Below are 24,202 nucleotides of genomic sequence, written 5' to 3'. Positions count from 1 at the left end.
AGACCGAGATTATGCTGTTTGGAGATGCACCACTGCTGTGGTCTCCAGATTGGTGGCCGATGGATCTAGGCAACCCTCCGAAGCCCAAAACTGTAGTCAAGAACCGCACAATACGCCTAGTGCAGGATTTGACCATGAAACAGCACAGGGCAACCACCGCAGGCTCCTGCTTTCATGTACTTGGCTTACTAAGGCGAATCTTCCCCTTCCTCCCTATGTCCACACGGAAAACTCTCATCCAGGCATTAGTACTAAGCCGCTTGGACTATTGCAATGCTCTTCTGGTCTCAGCTAATGAGGCCTCGCTGAGCAGACTACCGGTGGTCCAAAACACTGCGGCACGCCTTGTCACATATGCCCCCTCTAGAACTGCATCCCTTCCCCTCCTTCAACAACTTCACTGGCTCCCGGTACGCAAACAAGTCAAATTTAAAATATGTTGTATTGTACACAAGGCCTTGAATGGTAAAGGCCCCAGCTATCTTGCAAAAAAACTCAACCACTACTTACCTTCCAGGTCACTCCGCTCAGGTACCAAATCTCTGCTTATCGTACCGCGGTTCAAGAAATCACGACTGGGTGGGAAAGCTTTCTTTCACCTAGCCCCTCTTTTCTGGAACCAACTTCCTATCCATCTGCGACAATGCTCTGATCACCTTCAATTCAGAGGGCTCCTTGAAAATGTACTACTTTAATATGTCCCTCCTCACGGCCTACTGTAGCACCTCCACAGCGCCTAGATACTACTTTGGGGGTGTTTGAGGCGCTTTACAAATAAATAACTAAAATTGCAACCCTGTATTTGCTGCATGTGTAACTCTCGTAAGTGCCATAGAACTTAGCTAAGGTACTGAGCGTATTTGATTACTAAATAATAATAGTCATGTCTTTTATAAACAAATAGTACTGCTTGGACCATATATTGTTTGCATAACTTGATATTTCAGTGAGCTTGCTGTTGTTTCTAGTTCCTGTGTTTCCAAGGACCTCATCAGTACTTTTTACAAGAATTGGTTCACTGCCCTTGATTTACCCAGGCCTCAGAGAGCAGCCTGACAGCAAGTCAGTGACTACACCTCTGCCCATCCCTTGGCATTTCCCCTCCCCTTCACCTAAACTTAATAGTGTGTAATCTCACCATAGATGCAGATTTTCCCAGGAACTAAATTGTATCTGTGGGCATAAATGTCTGCAGATCATTAATATTTAAATTAGGAGCCTTAATTTGTTAATACACATTGATTTGATATACACCCATTTGTGTATTAGGCCCTTGAAATCACACTTTTGTGCTTGGTTCACTGTCCTATTTTTTAACCATCATGGGGGTTGTGTACTTAGGATGAGGCCTATGGCTAGGTAGTTCTCTTGGTCCAGTGTCTTGAAAACCTAGTGTCAGATTGGTAATTGTATAGTCAATAATTATACATTAGCAGACTTTGAGAATGTTTTTCCTGCTTTAAAAATCTTTAAAATGGCACGAAGAAGAATATTTTGAAGGTCTTGATTTCCAAATATGGCAAGGTACAAAATTACCCTTATTTTGTTTGCTTCAGATGTTAGAACAAGCCATTGCGAGTCGACAAAGCAGTATCAATGCAATGAATGAAAAGGTGAACAAGTTCATGGAGACAGCAGATTCTTCCACCGCCTCTTCACTGCAGCGGAAGATGACTGATTTATCCAAGCGCTTCAGTGATGCAAGTGGTCAACAAAAAGAACAGTTTGCGTCGATGGAAAGTTTGAAAGCCAAAGTAGAGCTGTTTGAGGCAGTTTCGGAAAAGGTGAAGTGCTTTTTAGAAAAGACATCCCAGGCTCTTTCTGAAAATGATGCTCCCGGAAAGGATGTCACAGAACTGTCTCAATACATGCAGGTATTTCCCAACTATTTCTTTTGGTATTATTTGGTAGTTTTATGTTTTCAAACACAAACCTGGATATTGCGGGGGGAGTTTGAAGTTATTGGCATAGACATCTTCCCGCCTGAAAATGATTGTCAAGCATAAAACTCTAGAGGGCTGATTTACAGTTCAGCAGAGAGGTTACTTCGTGGCAGTGGCCTTCTCACCCAAACTGCAGGTCCGCCCACTTCATTGACAGTTGGGCAGACCTAAAGTATGTCGCTGACATACTGCTCCGACAGTCCAATGGAATAAATTCTGTCAGAGGACTAGCTATTTTACCGCCTGCCTGATCTTTACTCTCCCTCATGCCATGAAACTCCTGGCGGTAAGGGCTCCCCTCACCATGGGAGAAAACTTGGATATTTTACTCCGTCGCCCAGACAGAATACAATCCGCACTCTGAATTCTAAATCAGGCACTTAGGGAAACATTCGACAAACTTTGTACTATGAGTTGTTGTGTCTTACTGATGGTGATATGACTACTCCTGAATATCCAAGCCTAATTCACAAAGTATTTCTTGTGAGCAGAAATTGCTTATTGTAAGTTTAGATGTTTTTTATTCATGTTATTCCAGTTGTAAGACATTCTTACAACTACTTATAGCAAAAGATTTGTATATTTGGCTCTAAATGTTGGGTACTTTTATCAGAATACAACATGTCACCATCACCATATTTCTGATCTGCACTCATGGAGCCGGAGTACATGCTGGCACAAATGTTTGCCCATAAGATGTGAGTGGATCACCTATCCCTTTTGGAAACATACATATTTATGAGCCAGAGAAATACCCGTTGGCCTTAAGCCATTTTGAAATTTGGAAAAATGCACCATTCTTTCAGTCAATAAAGTTTAATATTTGAAGGCTTGCACCCTGGTTATGGTGGGTCTGAGGTTTTTGGATCTTGTGATTGCATAACTCAAGAATTTAGGTTTATCAGTTATTTCAATGCAAGGTTTTACAAGTAAATGCTCCAAATCTATTTGTGCAGGAGACCAAGATAGAGCTGATAGACAACAAGAAAGATGTTGAAGTTTTACAACAGCTGCTTGAAGAAATATCAGTTTATGGTCTTCCTGGAGACAGAACTCTTGTCAGTGAAAAAGTAAATGCTTTGTCCAAGAAATTCAAGGAACTGGAAGAAGCTGTGAAAGAAAAGTGAGTATGAGCTCTTCAAGAGTTGAAATAGTTGTTGCATGTTTTACTGTGGATTTCTCATATCCTTATTTCCTGGCGCCTGTTAGTTGGTGTAAAATACCTGAAATGTTGATTCAACAGAACAAAAATCAGAACATGCATGTACGGCATAATTTCCTTCTAGGCCAATATTGCCTGGGTATATTAAAATACATACTATGCACATTGTTCCTCTCTCCACCCCCTTTTTGAAGCTGGGTAGGGCGAGCAGTGGGTTGGAGCCATTGCTATTTGATTGTTGCTTTTAATTTAGCTGCAGCATCTACAGCAGCTGTAAAACAACACTAGCCTTATGGGTGGTAGCTGGGGCACAATTTCTATTATTGTGAATAAAATCAATGTCCATGTTGAATACTGCTACCACTGTGGAGCTGCTAACAGTTGTTGAAGTGGTTATTCACTTCTGGAATTAAAAAGTTATGCAGGCTGAACAAGCACTGAGTCCACAGGCTCTGAAAACAGGACTGATTTTGGCCCCTGTGTTGCATCTTACCGTATCAGTCTCAGCCACACTTCTCAGCACCGTGTGACTCCTTGGCCACATCTCTGCCTTAAAAGTACAAATGTGCTTTAATTTTGGGTGCCATGTGCCTACACTATCCATCTGAGTGCAGAGAAGAGCTGGAACCCAGTGTCTCCTTGTGGTTACAAAGAGGGAGCCCACTGGTGACTCCCCAAAGCAACCCCACTGGTGAATCCCCAATTCAACCCCTCACTGTGACTTAAACTACTATTATTATTGCCATTATCAAGGAAAAACATCTTTCATTACAGTACAATATGTTTGGGTGTTGGCAGTGCAGCTGTCAAACAGACCTTTAGGTTACAATATACATAGAGTAGGCCTTACGACTGCCCCTTTTAACCCCTGTTTTTCGTCATCCAGCCCTTTCACTCATTTTCTTGAGAATTTATCAATCACGTCTTGGCCCAGCCCAGTGGAGCATTCTTCTTTTACCCATTGCTATACACTGTCTGGGTGAGTCCTTCCACCTTCTCTCCAGTGCTTGCATTGAACTGCCTGAGGAGCATACCTATTGGCTATGTCAGTAACTGTTTAGATTTGCTTTCCTGAGATTCCACTGGAATGTTCCTATTAATGTTATATAGAAGCCAACGGGATGCGTTGTCATAGGGGTGTGAAACATGTTTGGCCATTTTCAAGCTTCTGTGGTACATCTTCACCTTAAACAAACACTTGATGTTGATACCGCCATTGACCTGATCATAGTTCTGATAGTTAGATCTTTTAATATCATGGCACATCATACCAAGGGCAGACTGAGAGGCTTGAAAAAGCCTCAGGACTATAAGCCCAGGACATTTAAGCTTGGGGCACAACTCCTAAAAACTGGACAAAAGTGGGATGATGATGATGATAGGGAAAGGGTTTCCAAAGGTGGAATCTAGTTTCAAATTCAAGAAAGCACAAGGACACAATGAAAATATTATGAGTTTAGAAACCATGGACTCTTAAGTGTCAAAGGTTTAAACCAAATGATGCCTGCTAAGTGTCAGTCTGTCAGAAAAACATGAGTAATAAAATGCTCACACAGTCGAAACGATTAGATGTTAATCAAAAATACTCTTGCAGGATTGAGGTGAAAACCTAGTAAGTTAAGGCACAAGTATACAAGAGCTCTCACATCATTTGTGGAAACAAATGAACTTATGAATCTTTGGCGGAACACTGCATTTTTATTGATTTTCTTTCACCACCGTGTGGAATTATTTAATCTTCAATACTGATTAAGATTCTTATGATATTGTCCTTACTAGTATCTAAGGCCAGAGCACGTAAGATTGGAATTATCTGTTTCTGTCGTATCCTTTTAAGTCTCTGTATTTTATGCACTTCTTCTGCTGTAGATGTTTTTAGGATTTGTCTCAATCTGTTATCTGTTAACCGCTGCATAATTGTAAGATTTAAGTAACTTGATTTTTTCACCCTGACGCATTTAAGTAGATTCTCAGCCCTAACAAACAAATGAGAATGTGCTTAGAAGTGTGGCATAAAAAATTAAAGGAAGTGTATTGTCGAAATGAAGAAAAAATTTCTAAACATTTTGAAAAGTGATAGGTCATACCTTGTTTGCCTGGACTTCGCCGTGGGCTGTTCCCTGCACCTGTGGTGTTTTTCTTCTGCCGCAGCTCCTCGCCGGACCCGCTCCGCGGGTCCCGCTTCGCGGTGTGGAGAGAGGCGCCTTGAGCATAGAGGGGCTCTGATCTTGGACACCGGACTCTGGGCTTTGGCAGGCAAGTACAGGGCTGCGAGCGGACCCGCAGGGACTCTCCTGGTCGCTCTCCCTGACTGCCACGCCCCCCGCCCCACCTCCTTCTCTTTTATTTTTGCACTGGGATCCCGCTGCGCGGGAGCGCGCGGGAGGGTGCCGGGAGAAGCCCAGGACAAGGGCGGGGCCGTCTGTGGCCGTCATAGGCCGGAGTAGGCCGAGCTGGGCCTACCCTCTTGGTTCTGCCGTTTGCCATCAAGTCCCTAGCACAACAAGCTGATAAATTGCCCCATAGCTATCATCACACTCTAAGATACCATGCCGTCCCCGGTAAAGGAAAGTACCCCCATAAGGCAGGCAGGAACAAAAAATATGACCTTAGAGAATTACTTTCCTCGGGCGGGGGGAGATGGGGACAAGGAGAACACATTAAGCCGGCTCAGAGCTGAGCGGAGACGCTCTATAGATAACTTGAAAGGTAGACCTCTAGGAGACTATCCTCCCACACCTAGCGAAGACTTGACACTAAATGAAGATGTTCCGATCCTGCTTAGGGATGTTACAAAAACGCCCCCAGTGGTACTTGTGAGCTCAACCCCAGTGAGTAGCACAAGCCCAAGTAGGGGGACGATTGACTTAATTTCTCAACCGCCCCCAGCATCAAAGTCTAGGAAAGCCAAACCTAAAATAGCTGTAGCACAAGGGGTTTTTGGGCCCCCACCAAACAAACGTAGGAGGAAGTCGAGGGGTGCCCAGGCTAAAAACAAACCAAAGATCCCTCATTCTGATTTTGGGAAGTCATCCAAACCCTCCATATCAACTGTGACAACGGTGGCTGACTTACATTCTAAACCCGCTGCACAGGATGGTGTGGCTCCCGTCCTGACTAAAGAGACGGCTAGCAACATTGTTAATGCCCCCCTCTCTGTTGCTCCGCTGGGTAATTTGGAATTCCTGCTTAGGTCACTTTTGTTACCAATTAGTGAAAGCATCAAAAAAGTGGAAATCAGACTAACCATTCTTGAGGCTACACTAAGCAGTATGAAAAATCCGGCCAATTCTCATGAGAGGGCTCCTAAACCTATTGCCACCCCAACAGCTCCAAAAAGTGTTATGCATCTTGCTCCCTCACAGGTTGCAACTGCGGCCGCCCCACCACAAACCCAGAGGAATAACCCTGCCCCAAATAAGCCACCTAACCCCATAGGACCTATACCCCCTGCAAATGCTGTTCCCCCGGTACAGCCCCCAGATAGTGTTGCACCGACTCCACTAATGAAGCTTCCCCCCAGGCCACGTAGACCCAATTTACCACCAGAGGCGAATGACTTTACAGTAGTCATGGCGGGCGTCCCACCACTAGAGGCAGGTGAAGCCGAGGATTTCTGTGCTCTGAAAAGTAGGGTGATTAAGTGGCTAAATTTGAATAGACCCTTACCCGTACACTTAAGCAATGAGATCATAATGGTCAGAAGGGTGCCTTGGATAGGGAGAACACGCAAATCCATCATAGGGGATTGCATATTGGTGAGCTTCAGGGATGCTGGAACAGTTGCTCACATATGCCAGGGAAAGAATAGATCACAGGTAACAACAATTCAAACACTTCATGTGTCTTTCTTCTTTCCCCCCTTCCCCCCACCCCAGCCCCTGTACACGTGACCCGTTCATATGACAACTGGGAAAGGGTGGGTCGAAGGGGTGTTCATCACGAGTTCAATCCCAGGCCATTATTTAGCCGCCCAGAGCTACCCTTCCATACATTCAATCGGTTCCACTGCCTGGATGGTCTTGAGGGGGTAGATTGACAAAGAGATAATGGTATATGGGGTATAGGGGGTAGAGGGGTTCCAAATGCTGAGTGGGAGAAGCACAGCCCCGAGGCAAAACAAAAGTCATCAAGTTGCGCCCGGAGTTATGTGCTGGATGAACCTAGGGTTGTAGATATTGCATGTATAGGTGACGCACAGGGACCGGAATTGGGAAAACAAGTGCGAGAATCACCTGGTGGGTCACAGGGAGGAGGGGTCCAGGGGGGTGAGGCACTAAAAATCATCTCATGGAATATAGCTGGCCTGGCTGGGAAATTTAATAACAAAGAGTGGCTTGACTATATCAGAAAATTCCATGTAATTTGTCTGCAGGAGACCTGGGCCCAGGAGAATAATTTCCACCTGCAAGGGTATAAGTGTTTTTTTGTTCCTGCTCAAAAATCAAGATCAGGGAGAGCCATGGGAGGTTTAGCTATTTATATAGATCTGAGCCTTCCGGGAAGTTACACTTGCCTTGATTGGAATTCCCACAGGATTCAGGCAGTCAGGTTCACTGGGAAAGGTCTTAGATTTGTTGCAGTAAACCTTTATAACAACGAGATAGCGGGATCTAACATCTCTCTTGTTACTGAATTAGATAATAGGTTGGGCCAGGTCATAACAGGCCAAAAAAATGGGCAGCCACATGGGTTGGTGGTTATGGGAGATTATAATTGCCACTTGTGCCCGGTACTGGTCCAAATAAGCACAGATTGGTCCCGATGCCCTATGGAGAAGGGACCGCATTTCTCTCATACGCCGTTGGGCTCAGCTTTCAGAATGTTACGGTTTAAATATGACCTTGAACACACCATTAATATGGTAGGGATGCAGGAGGATGGCACACTCCCCCCCACATTTAAGGGTAGAGGATGCTCTTCCTTCATAGATTACATTCTGGTCTCAAGGTCCTTAATTAATAAGACAACTAGTGTAGGGATCGAATGGAGTGGCTTTAGTGACCATAACCCTCTTGTTTTGGAGCTGCAGTATATGGTGGGTCTAAGTATTAGAGTTCAACGCACCTTCACTGAGAGAGCAACAGACCAAGGCAGGAGACTAAAATGGGCTAAAATAGACGGGGAAAAGTTCTACAAGGGCCTGGTGGACGCAGGCATACTTGCTATTAATGATTGTTTGGACACAGAAGTCCGCGGACCGAGGATAATGGAAGCTTTCGACCAGATCGCTAATCTGGTCGATGGTTTGCTAAAGACTAGTGTCCCATTTAAGAACCACGGGAATCCCCGATGGTTCGACAAAGACTGCTCTAAAGCTTTGAGGGAGCTGAAAAGCTGCCTTAAAACTAAACCAAGGGTCCCCCACAAAGTTAAGGTGTGCAGAGAAATTTATAAAAAGGAAATTAAGAGGAGGAAACTTGCCTTGCAGGCGGAAGCATGGGCAGATTTACGAGAAGCGGGGGAAAGAAAGGACCTAGCAGGCTTTTGGAAAATAATTAATAACCCAACTTTCCAGGAAAAAGATACCCCGGATATAGGGGCCAATATTCTCCCAGAGCAGTGGGTCAACCACTATAGGGGCCTGTACAATCATGAGCCTGGTTCTACTGTAGACCTACCGGCCATTCCAACTGAGGCTCCACTGGCAGAATTCTCCATTAAGGAGATCATTGCAGGGATTGAGGGCCTGACCAAAAATAAAGCTCCGGGGCCTGATGGAATCCCCCCTGATCTGTTTTTGAGTAACATCGAACTCTGGGCTCCCCTAATGACAAGGGTTATTAATACTGCTATCATCTGTGGCCTGCCCCCGTCTTGGTCCACGGCAGTAATTGTGCCGATTTTCAAAAAGGGCAACAGGGATGACCCAAAGTGCTACCGCCCGATCTGGGAGGGCAATTCTTAATAGACTGTCCGAGTGGACCGAGGAAAAAAACATTTTCTCGGACACTCAATACGGATTTAGGGCAGGGAGGTCCACTAGTGACCAGTGCCTGAACCTTTATTTGCTGACTGCCAAGTATACCATGGCTAGTGATGAATCCATTTACATGGGTTTCATGGATCTGGCAGCAGCATTCGATCACGTCAATAGGGAAAAATTGTGGGGCATGATGCTTAGTATGGGGATAGAGAGTGGTCTAATTAATATATTGAGGGAACTGCACAGTGACACCACTGCCAAAGTCCGCTTTAATAGGGAGGGGGGGCTGACTAGTTCTTTTCCCTGTAAGAGTGGAGTCCGACAAGGCTGCATTCTTGCTCCCTTTTTGTTTTCCCTTTATATTAATAATTTGGAGCAGTTTCTGTTGGGTCTGAAGGCAGATTGCCCAAGGGTTGGGTCGCGTCATATTCCTGTTCTGCTTTATGCAGATGACGCGGTACTGATCGCACGGACACCAAGGAGCCTACAAATCCTGATTGATGGTTTTGTTAGGTTCATGAGTGCCTTGGACCTTTCTGTAAATCTGAGTAAATCCTATGTGCTCCTGGCGGGGAAAAAAACCACCTCTAAATTTACATACAAAATAGGGAGCCACATTGTGGAAGAGGTCAAAACGTTTCCATACCTTGGTGTAACATTCGATGGTGCCCTGCGGTTTGATACCCTGGTGGAGGAACGTTGTGGTAAAATGATTGCATCTAACGGGGCAATTGCTAGCTATGGCAGGAGGCTAGGAAGATGGTCCCCGGAACAGGTGATAAATCTGTACAGCTCAGTATCATGCTCCAAGGTAATTTACGGGGCAGAAGTATGGGGCTTTGTCAATACCACTAGTATCCAACGTGAAGAAAATAAATATCTGAAATCACTCTTGAGGGTACCACAAAGTACTGCTGGTTTGATTGCCCATAGGGAGCTAGGGAGACCATATATAGAAGATCTGATAAAATTGAGGCCTATTATCGCTTGGTTAAAAATCTGGTACAATCCTGATGCGACACTTAGTAGAGAAATCTTATTGGACTGCCTAAAAAGGGACAAGTGTATGCGCATCCCCTGGCTCCTTTATGTGAAGAATACCCTGGAGGAGCTATGTTTTGGGAACCTCTTTACTCATCCTGTAACTATTGTAGCCCAGAATAAACTGCATGTAGGGAGAATTTTTCTAGAGCGGAAAAACCTACGCAGAGATGAGGCTGAAGGGTGTAAAAAGACAGTGAGGGCCCATCACCTAGTGAAGAGCGTGGAAGGTATGGAGCCATACTTGTTCCTCATGTACAATGCACAGGATAGGTTCCTGATGTGCCGTTTCAGATTGAACCTTCTCCCATTTATGTTGGCATCACCAGCGGGGTTTGCTACATCAATAGAACAGAAGGGGCCCTGCGGCTGCGACAACAGGTCTCCGCAGGACTCCCTTCATTTTGTTCTACTCTGCCCCTTTTACTCAATGCCCAGACGCAGATACCTTGTAAATATTTTGAAAAATGCTAATTTGGTCCACGCTAGGGAGGCACTTGTATTCTTACAGAAAGCTGAGGAACCCCAAACACTGTGTAGTATTATGAACTTTATCAAGGTAGCACTTCGTTTAAGGCTTACTAGAGGAGAAGACTGAAATGTTTTTACTTTAACATTTAAGTGTTAAATATGGCTATATTGTTGTATTTATGTTTTGTTAATTCACTGTACAAAGAACCCTGAAATGTTTAATGACTTTTTAACATGTAAATATGAGTGTGCTTTTATGGTGTTTTTTAATCACCGAATAAAGATTCTTTGACTGACTGACTGATAGGTCATGTAAAAATGCATCCCCAGATTTTATGAATTCCTAGTCATTATTCAATTATACCCAAATGAAGTTGCAATATGCACTATTGTCCAACATTTTTCAAGGTTTTCCTGGATAGATTGGACCCCCAAGATCCCCTCGAGGGTAGGCGTTGTCTGACAAACCACAAAAGTATTGGAATGTTTCATTAGTGCCCCCTCAGAAACCATGTTTTTTAGTTAATTTAAGAAACTGCTCGCTTGACATCATATTTTTCAAGATTTTCCTGGTGATACCCCACCCCACATCTCCTGGAGGAAGTCAGGCTTGCTACCTCAGTAGAATTGGAGCCATATAGTTATGGTCCACCAAAATCCCGCTGTTGCTGGAATGCATATGAAAAAAGGAAACATGATTGTCATCTATGACATCCTTTTGATTGGCAATAGTGAAAGTGTCAGAGCTGTAGATGCCCACAACTTCTGCTGCAGGTTCTGCCATGAGATTCAGTACCTTCAATTGTTCATCCTGTCTTCTAATTCACTTTTAGGCCAGACCGTTCAAATTGGGCAGATTACCAGTAAATGTAGTCTAGTTCATTGTGACCATGGGAATGCTATCTTGAATTTGCAGTGCAGTAGACATGCCAAATGGAATAGATAAAGGATCTCATTTATGGACAGACAGACAGCGCTTCAAAATATATTGTTATTTCAAATCCCGATTGTACCCATGTAAAAAGAATTAAGAAAAAGTTATATGTATCACCTCGTTAAGTAGGGTTTCATTTTATTATGTATTGCTATGAACATTAACTATCAAGAAACACTATATACTTCTGAGATGCTGCTTTTTTCAGACCTGCACCTTCAAACTTTCCTGTCTTTTTTAAATGTGTTTATTGCTTTTACACAAACAGCAAATCCTAACTAAGTATACATCATCATGGTAACAAATGCAATCGTATGTACTAAACATCCTGTATAAAGAAATGTGTTTTTCCTCATGTGCTTTTATGATTGTCTAAAAAAGCAATCGAATACAGTTCTCCTTGACTACTAAACTAAGGTTCTACCAGGTTCCGCAAACCAGCCATTTATAATAAAACTACACACTTGATGGGCATGGCATCGACATTGCCTATGTTCCTTAGCATTGCTCAGATTTGGACACATCAGGGCAGGTTACAGCAGTCATTTTTAAGTGTTAACAATTTCGCCACAGTACAGTGGTCTGGAGGTGCATACACATAAAATTCAGGCAAAAATATCTGGGCACAAGAATATCAGACTATCACTATGCAGAAAATCTAGCTCCTAATAAAGCGTATGGATGGAGGTCATCAAAGTTTTGTCTCAGCTCCGCTAATATCACCCAGCTGGTTCTTGCCCCTGACCCCCTACAACATTCTCTCAAAACTGCATTCTTTGTCTCTGATCATCAAAGCAAATACAAAGTGCACATGGGCAGTAGAAGAGAGAATGTAAGTTTTCATACCATGTTATGTCTTTGCAAAGAGCTTACCAGAAATTACAAGCTTTCAACAGAAGACTGTGTCTTCCTCATGCAGTCAGGTGGCATGATCCTGGACACTGTGCTCAGAGCCTGATTAAGTGTCCTCACCACCTAGATTGAAGTGAAATTATAATGCTTGTGGTCACCTGGAGGGGTATATCTTGAGACGTGTGGCGCATCGGACATGAAGGGCAGTGATAGGACTGCACAGTTCAGCTGTGAACAAACAGTGTCAAACTAAGGCGTCCTTGTGTGTCCAACCAAAGCATGACTTTCAGGAAAGGATTATGTACAGGCTTTATAAACTACCCTTTACAAGTTGGTGGTCTCTCCAGAGAATCCTATCAGATGTTCCCAATGCCAGATGATGTAGAATCTCTTCCTGTGATGTCAGTTTCTGTTTGACTCATATGTAAGGAGGTATTTAGAAATTATTGATGCATTAAAATACATTTTATCCTTTACCTTTTGTCATGAGCTTTCCTTTTGTTACTATTTTGGTCCCTGGATTTTTATTTCTGCAGTTAGAGCTTCTACTGTATCTACTTTTCAATGTCCTTACGTAGCACTTTGTTCTTCCCTGAATTCAGGGGACATTTAATGCCTTGTTATTAACTTCTATAATAATCTTCATAGTCAATAAAGATTGCCTTTTTTTTTTTTTAATATTTTTATTTTCATCATCATAGTAGGCACAAAAATACAGTAAGACAAAAGCATATATAAAAATATACATCAACCATATGATATATTCAAAAAAGAAAAAAAGAGAAGAGAAGGGGAAGTAAATAAGTAAATAAGTAACATATGACATATGAAGAAGGAAAGCAACAATAATAAAGTAAGCAGATAATCATGAAGGACCATATAAACACAGATTGAGATGATCGCCAAATGATAAAGAGTATTATGATCACGAGGGCACTGAAAAACCTTTACATCTCAAATTACATAATCACAGAGTCGATATAGAATATGTAATATATAATCAGAAAGACATTGGTCGCCAAAGTGCTTCTAATTTGACCAGGGAGCGAAGTCCCCTTGTATTTGCCAGGGCAGCCTCTAAACCATAAGTTTCTTTAATTATCAACCAAAAATCCTCAGCCTGAGGAGGTGTGGGAGAAATCCAAGCCCTAGCAATAGCTAATCTAGCAGCCGCCATTAAGATTGAAAAGAGACGTGCTAAACCTGAATTATTTTCTTTGCAGCCCAGCATAATTTCAAGATCAGTCAATGGTTGATTCAGGCCAAGTTTTAACTGAAGTAACTGTTCAATTTTCTGCCAAAAGACCGTCAGTGAAGGGCATGAAATAAACATATGTAGCAAGTCGGCAGCATACAATCCGCATTTAGGGCAGTATTTTTTATCTCCCATCATACTGCCTGGATCCCATTTTGCGATTCTAGCCGGTGTGTAATATAGCATACAAGTAATACGTAATTGCTGGAGTTGCAAGTTAACAGAGTGCACCGAGTCCTTTACATTAGCTAGTGCTTGTTTGATCGTACTAGGGGAGACCACTATACCCAGAGTTTGACTCCAACGTTCGGCTAATTAGAAATTATTGATGCATTAAAATACATTTTATCCTTTACCTTTTGTCATGAGCTTTCCTTTTGTTACTATTTTGGTCCCTGGATTTTTATTTCTGCAGTTAGAGCTTCTACTGTATCTACTTTTCAATGTCCTTACGTAGCACTTTGTTCTTCCCTGAATTCAGGGGACATTTAATGCTTTGTTATTAACTTCTATAATAATCTTCATAGTCAATAAAGATTGCCAAGGAGTTTTTTTTACCCTTTGTCAATATTTTCCTCTTAATGGTGCCCCTCTAAAGGAGACACTTTATACCTTTCACATGTTCTATTAAGTGCAGACTTGTACTGTGGCTAGTGGAAGGAGTCTTGGGCAATCAAGGAGATGACCCAACTGAATATCTTAGCCTCCAGCCTTTGACACACCATCCTTAGCCTCCTTTTCACTAGCAGTAATAACAAGTCACTAAATATCTGAGATTGTACAGCTTATTTAGTTAGGATAAAATGGTCAGCAGACTGCATGCACACCCAGATCATTTCCAGAATTAATACCATTACAATTGGGGCAAGTATTTAGATGTGTGCCATTTATTCTACATAGTTTCTTCAGGGTCATACGCGTGTGAAGGAAGGTAAATTGGATCATCTTCAATTGAGCATTTAGCTTTACTTTAGCTGTATATCTTACTACCATTTCCCATTTCTCCCAGGAGAATACCTTGTCGACATCCTTCTCCCAAGCTGACTTTTTCCCAGTCATTTGTATACTGATTATAGTCAATATTTCTTGATAAAAAACATTTGACTGTTTTTCCCCACCTCCATCGATTAGCACCATCCAAAGAGTTGCCTCTGTGTTGTTGCATTGTCACTGGTACCATTCCAGGTATTACATCACCCGAATAGCTTCTTTTGCAATATTAGGTTCCTACCTAAACATTCTACAGAACTTTGGGGCCTCATTTCCTCAAATAGTTTGTATCCATGAACCTCAGCACTCTAGGTAGCTTGTGTCCTTTGTATCTCAAATGGATTTTGAATTAGAAAACTCCCTGTGGAAATGTGCCTAAAAGTGGGCACACTGGTGCAGTGTCACCCTCTTGTCCACGGGTTTATAGAGCAACAAAATAGAGATCAGTACTGGATTTGGAATAAATAACAAGTTTATTAATCACTCATGAGTGGGACCACATCCACACAACACTCTCAAGTGCTGCAAGGAGGTAGTGCACTGAATTCACAAACTGTGTCCCTTTTATACTGGTTTCCTGCACTGTAAGCATGTGAACAAAAATAGGAAGAACAAGTTTTAGAAATAGTTATCAGCAAACAAGGGCAGATGAATAACCACTTGGTCAGCAAAGTGGGTGGGGGAGCAGAAATGCTTATGGCAGCAGTAAATGAACGACACTTAACATCTATGACCAGGTGCACTGGCAGCTACAAACCCTCAGCTCGGACATTGCTTTAGCTGTGCCAGGAAGTCAACTAAAATAGAAAACACAAGCAGAGTAAAAAGACGAGCAACAGAGGACGGAAGAATTACGAAGGAAACTAAATGAATACCACAGTCAAAATGGCTGTAGCTTATACTAAGTGAAATATTACACATTTCCACAGTTCAAGTATTTAAGTCTTTAATAATGGTAACATTGTTTGGGTGTATAGTGAGGCTTAGAGCTGTGTTCCGCCTTAGGTTTGAAATCAAAGCTACCAAATGTCTCTCCACTTATCCACAAATCTTGAGAATCTTTTTAAACAGGACTTGATTGTCCAAGCAAAGTATTTTGCCCGACAACTCAAGGGGTAAGTATTCTGTTTGACACTTATTGGGGGATGTTCTTGTATATTTGGATAAGCTGGAATCGTATGTTATGCTGTGTTGGCCCAAACTGGAGTGTATTCCTTTGGGGTATTTAGTCTCGGCCTCCAGACTACCACTACTTCAGTTGTGCTACCTGCTCTTGAGTGTTTGTCTATATTGGCTATGTGTTGTTACTGTCTTTTTCTATGTGTTCCTTGTCCTGAAGACTGCTAACTTTTGCTTTTGGTTTATTACCATAGTCTCATCCATTAGGAGGTTGATTCAGTCACTTGCCCTTGTTTGTATCTAAATATCTGCATGTGTGTTCTACCACTGGCCTTTTCAAGATGATGATAAAGTTTGCTGTTTAGCTGCAATTAAAAGTACCTATGTATTTTTAACTTCTATCCCACAGTGTTCTTCTGATAGCATCACAAATCCCAATCAGCTGAAGACTGCCCATGCAGTACTTCATAGGGTTGCTTAATGTATATTTTAAAGATGGCAAGCTGCTGTTTTCTTTGACATTTTCTGGCTATTTGTATCTTTTCAGAGAGGAGGATGTATCTTCTTGTCAAAGCCAAATGGATGCATTTAATCATCTTGTGGAGTCTCTGAAAAAATGGATCAAATCAACATCAACTCAAATACCGGTCCTCAGCCCAACTTTCGCTGTAGAAGATTTAAAGAAGCCTTTGGAGGACGGCAAGGTTAGCAATGCTTCATGCATTCTAGAATTCGCACATTTAATAAATAAATACATTAAGGTAGTGAATGAATGTTTGTAGTGAATATTTTATTAGACCAGTAGGTATTTAAAACCATGACCATTATTTATACTCCTATACAATGGAGTATTGCTTCATGTGTTATGTTAGTTGTATTTTTAAAGCATACTGTCACCCGGGAGGGTACACTGGCACTGAAACCAGATACAAATCTAGCCTGGCTAAGGGCAGGCGAGTGTGTCCATTTGAAGAACCAGGTATTTAGCTTCTTGTGGAATTAAAGGATGGAAGAGGCGGATCTCATGTGTAGGGGCAGTCGTTCCAGTACAGAGCTCTCTGCATACTTTTGCATTTATACTCACACCCAGTAAAATTATGAAATCATTCTTGTAGATTCCCTTCATTTTTTTGTACAGGAAAATAGTGTGAGACTTATTAGACCAGACTGCCAGGCAGCACAAGCTATCTGGTTGCAAAAGACCTAGTGTCAGCTTTCCAAGAACCTACCGTAAGTTTAAAGTCTGTTCATTACTTACCATTATTTGGCTTTATTGTCACTCATTTACTTTCTTCTGATTTCATGACTTGCCTCTTCCATCTTATCCCTCTCCTGGTGCATTGTCTTTCGACTTATGTCCGCCCACTGCTCACTATTTAAAGAATAACTTTTGTTTTAATTTTACTTAAGCACTCCATGATAGTGCATGTTCATGTTTCTCTCCTCGCACATTCTCTTTGTTGCTGTTTCTCGCCCATGTGCTTCTCCCTTCGACCCTATGTTGCTCTTTCCCTTTTGTGTGGCTCCCCGAGCTCACTTTGTCGCTCGCTCTCTGTTCTACTCCGTTCCCCAACCCCCACTTCTACCGCAGCCAGATTCTCCTTTGCCCCATAAGCCTGCACACCCTTACAAAATGTGTCATTATGTTTTTTACCTTGTGTTCATGCTGTACATAATTTACATTTTTAGGTAATGCTGTACTACATAAAGAAAAAGGCAGTGGCAGAGTCAATAGGTCTCAAAGGCGAATCCTATTGAATTTGCCAATGTTTGTTTAAATACCATTTCTTTAACACACATTTGTTGACCAGCAAAGTATTTTATTTCTTCATCTCTGTAAGTACCAGTCAGCTCCCCATAGACCATCACAGATTCAGGAGCTTTCTGTCTGTGGCTGTAAAATTGGTACACCACTGCTACGAGAGGAGCCCTCATTTTAAAGATTGTAGTACAGACACTTGTTTGCTTTGTGAAGCCTTGAAAGTTGTGAGCATTGAGGTATATTCCAGTGTTACTCTGATATATTTGCTCATATTCAATTATAGTTTTACTCAAAGAACCTCGAAAAACCATGAGAAAATGTGAGATTCTCAGTGATTTTCAAGCTTCACCTTATCAACTCTTAATGGCAAACGTGGGCATGGGGAAGAAGTGCACATTTCCATATCCACAGAGCAGTGCTTGCTCTTCAGAAAGAAACTCAAAACCTTCCTCCTCATACTGAACTAACCATCTCCTTTGATGCGTCAAGCTGACTCAGCTTTCTGATAACCCTTTATTATGAATTGTTTTGCATTCCTCTGTGTAACTTGAGATGATTTACTTGATGATACAAATGTCGTAAATAAAAAATAAATAACACATACAATGCTCCATTATGCGGTAGGGTGGTCAGGAGCAAGGCGGATGGCTACTCTTTAAGTAAGTTCCTAGTAGACCAAGACCTTCCAATGGAATCTTGCACGAATCCTGTAACCTACTATTTTTGACAGGTGGGGCTAGAGTCCTCGGTGCCCCTGAACATTCTGGCATGCAGGTGGGAGCAAGATTAAAAAGGAGCAAAGTCTAGTGTGTAGTCGCAGCGAGTGGCACCCATAATGCAGCATACCACCTGCGGGATGAGAGGGAAGCAGCTGTTGCTCAAGGAATCTGAATCGAAGCTGCCAGCTCGAGGGTAAAGGAGGAAGCTGTGATTGCAGTACCCAAAAGGAACAGGAAACCTGACCATGAGCATGCTGTGCAGAGCAGTCCTACAGATCTGAACTGGAACTCACTGCGGAGAAATGAAGAGACGTGCAGAGGTGGCTGCACATGGAGCTGTGATTACAAACAATCGAGAGATGTGCATGGGTAGTCAACATCTGAAACCCAAAGCTACATGAGCGGTAACGACAGAGGATCCACCCATGTCAGGGAATCTCATGGTGGGGTAGATTAGAGTCGACCTGATAAGACTCTTAAGAGTAACGTGTTATTCCTGAAGTGGCTAAAAGATACCTGACTCTTTCAAAGTTCGAGTTTCTTTTGTTTCCTGATTATATGGCAACTGTTCATGCCCAACATAACACTTTCTAAACCATCAAACACAGGATTGGAGACGTGAAAAGAAGAACATGCTTCACTTTCCTGTGAAACTGAGGATCATAACTGGGGCAAATCAGTGTTCTTCAACAAGTCACGTGACCCATGAGAGTAAGGACTGCCCACTCTGACTGAACTGTGGACTCCCCACTGCAGGAAAAGAAACATAAAATGTAGAAGAGACTTCTAAAGATCAAACCATGAACAAATTGAAAGCAGGAGGAAAAGAGCAAAAGCAGAGATCCATGCACGGAGAACAGAGACTTTGCCCAGAAAAATGCCCACAGACAAAGATGCTACGACATTTACACCAGCTTCTGAAGAAAAACATTCAGACACTGATGACCAGATGTCCCCTAAGATATCACCAAAGACCAATGACCTATATAAAGGTCTAAAAATCTTTGTATATCTGGACTGAATCTAGCGAGAGTCCCGCAAACCCAATTATTAAAAATTAGCCGAGGCAGCTTTTTTTACGTGTGACAATTCACTTCCAAAGGAGTCAGACTACTGCGAGAGTGAGTGCTCGAACTGCCTGCCAGCAACATGAGATACATTTTACTGACAGCCATTAAAGGACTCGGGGACATAGTCTCCTGTCCTGAAGTTTAGAAAAACAAAACATATAAGAAGGGCAGGTTAGGGATACCCTGCCCCCTTAGGCCTCATGGGGGTGGGGGAAGGAAGGAGCAGAGGGAGCCCTCTGGTGCAAAAATGAAAATAAATGGCAGCCCAGAGCTGTATTGTTTTATTAAGGGGAGTGGGGCTGAGCTGGTTTTAGCCTTGGTGACCCCATCTCTTGGGGCCCAATTAATACGGGAAAAGGTGCATGGCCCCCCTTCCAGGGCATATTTGGCCCTGAGGATCCCATCCCTGGGGCCCAGTTTAATTAATATGGAATGGGGACAGGTGGCTCCCCTCCCCAAGCTGTATTTGGCCACCAGGACCCCATCCCCGGGGCCCAAAGTATTGATTAAGGGAAGGGGGCGGGACCCATCCCTGAGCCTTTAAAAGGCCATGGGCACCACATCCCCCAGGGAGTCCACCCAGGGGACTCAGTGGTTTATCTGCCCACACCAGTGCGGGCAGGGAAACATGTTTGCTCCCTTCTGGTGGGTGCATTTTTAAGTCACTTGCCAAATGGGAGCAAAGACAAAGTCTGCTTCTTTAGGACGGGAGCTTTAAAAATGCTCCCATCAGCTGGGGGCAGACTTGTATTCTGTTCCCTGCCCGCACTGATGCAAGCAGGTAAACAGAACAAGATACTGCTCCTGCCCGGAGGGAGCAGCATAGATAACTGCTCCCTCTGTGAGGGGGCAATGCTGGCTCCAATACCATGTGGCTCCACCTGGGGTCCCCAAGGTGGTGTTTCTGGGTGCCCCAGTTAGGCACTGGGGCACCCACCCATATTAAAATCAGGCCCCAGGGAATGGAGTCACCAGGGCCATAATAGGCTTGATGAAGGGGGCTATGTGCCCCCCTCCCCTTTAAAATAAAAATGGCCCTGAGGGATGAGAATTCCAGGGCTTAATGAGGCTTGGGAAGGGGGCCATATTGCCCCCCTCCTCTTTCAAAAAATTACAGCCATGGGGGATGGGGTCCCCAGGGCCTATTAGGGCTTAGGGAGGAGGTCTGCACGCCCTCGTCCCCATAGATTGTGGCCCCAGGGAATGTGTTCCCTGGGGCAACAACAGGCTCAGATAGGGTGGCCCCCTCCTCTCTGCATAAATGAGGATGGGGTCCACAGGGAATAATACCGTTCAGGAGGGGTGGTCGCACAGCCCCCCTTCCCTCTTTTCTGCATTTGGCACAGTGGGATGGGGTCCTTGGGCCTATTATGGCTCAGTAAGGGGCGCCACATGACCCACCTCCCCTTTTTATTGAAACTGGCCATGCGGATGGGGTCCCCGGGCCAATTAAGGTCAGGGAGGGGATTGCATGTCCCCCGCCCCTTAATATGCATGTTTTGCCCCAGGGATAGCATCCCTGGGGCCCTAAGGCCAACCCTGCTCTGTGCACGCCAAAGGCTGTGCGTAGTGTGGGGGTTACCAGCCTGCTGGTAGTTTGGCCACAGAGTCTGGAGGCAGGCCAAACCCTTTGGCCAACACCCTATTGAGCATGGCCAAAGGCTATGTGCAGCATGGGTTTGGCTGCCTGTAGGGAGTTAGAAGCAGGGCCTAGCTTTAGGACCGGCCCTGTGACTAACCCCATGCCACACACGATCAAAGGCTGCACACAGCGTGGGGTTGGTTGCTTGTGGGGGTTGGATACAGGGCCGAAGTGCAAGCCAGGTCCTGCAGCCAATCCCATACCATGTGTGACAAAAGCCTGTGCACAGCGTGTGGTTGGCTGCCTGCAGGGAGGTTGGCTGCCTCCGACCAGGCCCTGTTGCCAGCACCCTGCTGTGCACATCCAAAGGCTTTACATATGGTAATACTAATCTCTTTTTTTTTTTTTTAAAGAGAAACTCCAGTCAGCTTTAAAATTATAGTTAAAGTAGACCCCCGGAGACCTATTCCCTGGAGCCAAATTCCCCGAGACATGAGGGCCCCTTCCCCAAAACACATATAGGCACCAGGAACCTTTTCCCCAGGGCCACATGTAATTATAAAGGGAGGTGGGCATGCGGCCCCCCTCCCTGGGCCTCTGCTGGGCCCTGGGGACCCCATCACCCAGGCCAAATAATTACAAAAATGGAGGTGGGCAATGCCCCCCACCCCCAGTGGTATCCACTCCGGGGCAAGATACAATACAGTGTCCTGAGGAGCCCACAGCCGGGATACTGTGGTTCCCTACAGGGAGAGTGCGGGCATACCCTGCCTACACTCTCCTGGGCGGGTAAATCCACTTTGGTTCTGAATGGCTGGAGCAGTTAAAAACAGCTGCTGCCGCCAGGTGGGAGCAAAGACAATGTGCCTGCTCCTGCCAGTACCCTGTATGGCACTGGTTGGTGACCCAGCTGGGGCTGTGACGGCTCCCCCCCACAGACCCCAATGTAGCAGTTAGTGGGTGCCCTGGGTGGGCAGTGGGGCACCTGTTCACCCAATAGAGGCTCTAGGGTAATGGGCCCCCGGGCCATTAAGGCTCGGGAAAGGGGGCAACATGCCCCTCCCCTTATTTCAATAAAAAATGCCCCAGTGCATTGGGTCCCCGGGCCCATGGTGGCTCGGGGATGGGGTTGCGCCCCGCTCCTTATTTTTAGAAAATGGCCCCCAGGGGATGGGTCCCCAGGGCCACTTGTGGCTTGGGGAGGAGGGCCTGGTGCCTCCCCCAAAAATATGGAAATGGCCCCAAGGAATGGGGCTATGTGGCCTGGAAAGGCTCAGGGTGGTCACACGCCTCCCCTCCCCTCATAAAAATAAAATGTGGGTGCTACGGGTGGGCACCAGTACACCCACATTAAATATTAAAAAATAAAAAGTGAATAATAAGTGAGCGACAGGCGCTGCTCATTCATTCACCGCTCTTTTGAAGGAGCGTCTCATAATGCCCTGTAAGGGCTTTATTTTTATAATTCTTTTGAGCTTGGTGGTGCCCCTCGAATAGGGTGGGGAACCACCAAGCTTTTTTAGGTCTCGGCTCTAGACAGCACATGCACTGTCTCAAAAGATACATATTGTATATACTTTGTGGGATTTAGCCTGCCCATACACTTCCCATTTGCTGGCTCCATCGTCGCTCTCCTAATTTTTCTCCCCATTTGTCCATCACATGGATGCATCATGCCTCTTCCAGTGTTTAGCCTTCCCCGAGAGCAGGGACCAATTACTACTATCCATCCACTCCTCCCATTTAATCACCATTTTAGAAACTTTTTTCTTTGTTTAAGAGCCTACCTCAGGAGTCTTGTTTTCACCCGCTCCAAGCGCTGCACGGTTTCTGTAAATAGGCCTGTAAATCATGTTATCTTCTTTCTTGTCCCGTCCCCCAATCACCCTCCTCCCATTGTCGCTTTCTCCATCCTGCTCCCCGTGTCTTCTTACCCTATGCTTCTCTGATCATTGTGAAATTGCTCTCCACCAGTCCGTATTTTTTCTTATCCTGTCCCCCAATTATCCTCCTCCTGCTGTTACCTGTTCCCTCTTGCACCCCCGTGGCTGCTTGCACTGTGCTTCTCCGACCGTAATGGAACAGGCCTGGAAATCATGTCCTTATCTTGTTTTTCAAGCCACAGCATGTTTTTCAATTACCTGTGGAGCATTCAAGGGCAGTGAGCAAGAAAGTCAGCAATCCTCTCTATGGTCTCCATTGCCTTGCAAGATCACGTGACTGCTTTATTTCAGCTGCCCTTCACTTACTCATTCTCACCCCCTCTCCACCCCTAAGATAGTTACAAAAAACAGGAACACATTATAATGGGCTCGCTGGTTACTAATAAAACAGAATGCTGGAAGGGATTGATTCAGTTCACTGGATGGTCATTTTAAAGAGCCACATGCCACCAACTGCCCTCCTAGGTGCTAGAGTGCATCTGCATAGTAAGCGTTTTGTATTTTTTCAATACAGCGCACAGTATATCAGCAAACTCTTCAATGGACTCCATTGCCTTGCAAGATCACATGACTGCTTTATTTCAGCTGCCCTTCACTTACTCATTCTCACCCCCTCTCCACCCCTAAGATAGTTACAAAAAACAGGAACATGTCATAACGGGTTCGGTGGTTACTAATAAATCAGACTGCGGGAAGAGCTTGGTTCAATTCTTTGGATGGTCATCGTAAAGTGCCAAATTCCACCAACTGCACTCCTATGTGTTGGAGTGTATCTATATAGTAAGCGTTTTCTGGTTTAGAATACAGCGCACAGTACATAAGCAAGCTCATGGTTTGCTATGTTGCAGAATTACAGGTTAAAAGTGAATGATCAGTATACAGGTTTATTTCAAGATAAAATAAAGAGATTTTCAACTGACCGCACCCCGCCTTTGAGATGTAAGTTTAGTAATTGTTGATGTCAGCACTCAAGTAAATTCATATTACTCAGATTTTGTAATCTGGAACCTAGCAAGGGCACCAAAGAGACACTTTGCACATGCACGGTACCTATGCCCTGTGTGAACCATAATACCAACAGTGGTAAAAAAAGAATCATACAATACTGTTACATATCACTATAAGGCTGACATATGTTTGTACTGCATGAATTCGTTACTGTTACACAAATTAACAGCTTAATTTTATCAACCTCAGAAAAATTATGATAGGCTGTCTTGAATGAGATTACAAAACAAGCAAGGATACAAATAGTGCACGTACTGCTGTTTCTTTGTTTAATTGCACAGATCCGAAATGAGAAAAATCCCCATTATGTTACTTTCTGCAGGTCAGGCTAGCAGGAAAGAATGAAGCATCCTTCATTGCCTGCATACACTGGCGTAAAGATTAGGTGTGTGTCATGTACTGTCTAGTTTTAGGATTTGTGAGCA

At 44.0% G+C, this 24,202-nt stretch overlaps 1 protein-coding gene across 15 annotated transcripts in view; it reads left to right on the top strand.

Annotated features, from left to right (window-relative positions):
* Positions 1-24,202, top strand: part of DST (dystonin) — a 1,436,897-nt gene that overhangs the window by 986,644 nt on the left and 426,051 nt on the right. For all 15 annotated transcript variants that reach the window (XM_085610880.1, XM_085610881.1, XM_085610884.1 and 12 more), the window contains 3 exons: positions 1,557-1,874; positions 2,900-3,066; positions 16,241-16,397. In XM_085610880.1, coding sequence (XP_085467006.1) covers positions 1,557-1,874; positions 2,900-3,066; positions 16,241-16,397 — 642 coding nt within the window. The remainder of the gene's footprint in view (positions 1-1,556; positions 1,875-2,899; positions 3,067-16,240; positions 16,398-24,202) is intronic.

The sequence above is a fragment of the Triturus cristatus genome, chromosome 6, assembly GCF_964204655.1.
Source record: "Triturus cristatus chromosome 6, aTriCri1.1, whole genome shotgun sequence".
In the NCBI taxonomy this organism is placed as follows: domain Eukaryota; kingdom Metazoa; phylum Chordata; class Amphibia; order Caudata; family Salamandridae; genus Triturus; species Triturus cristatus.
This window is presented reverse-complemented; position numbering and strand designations above follow the sequence as displayed.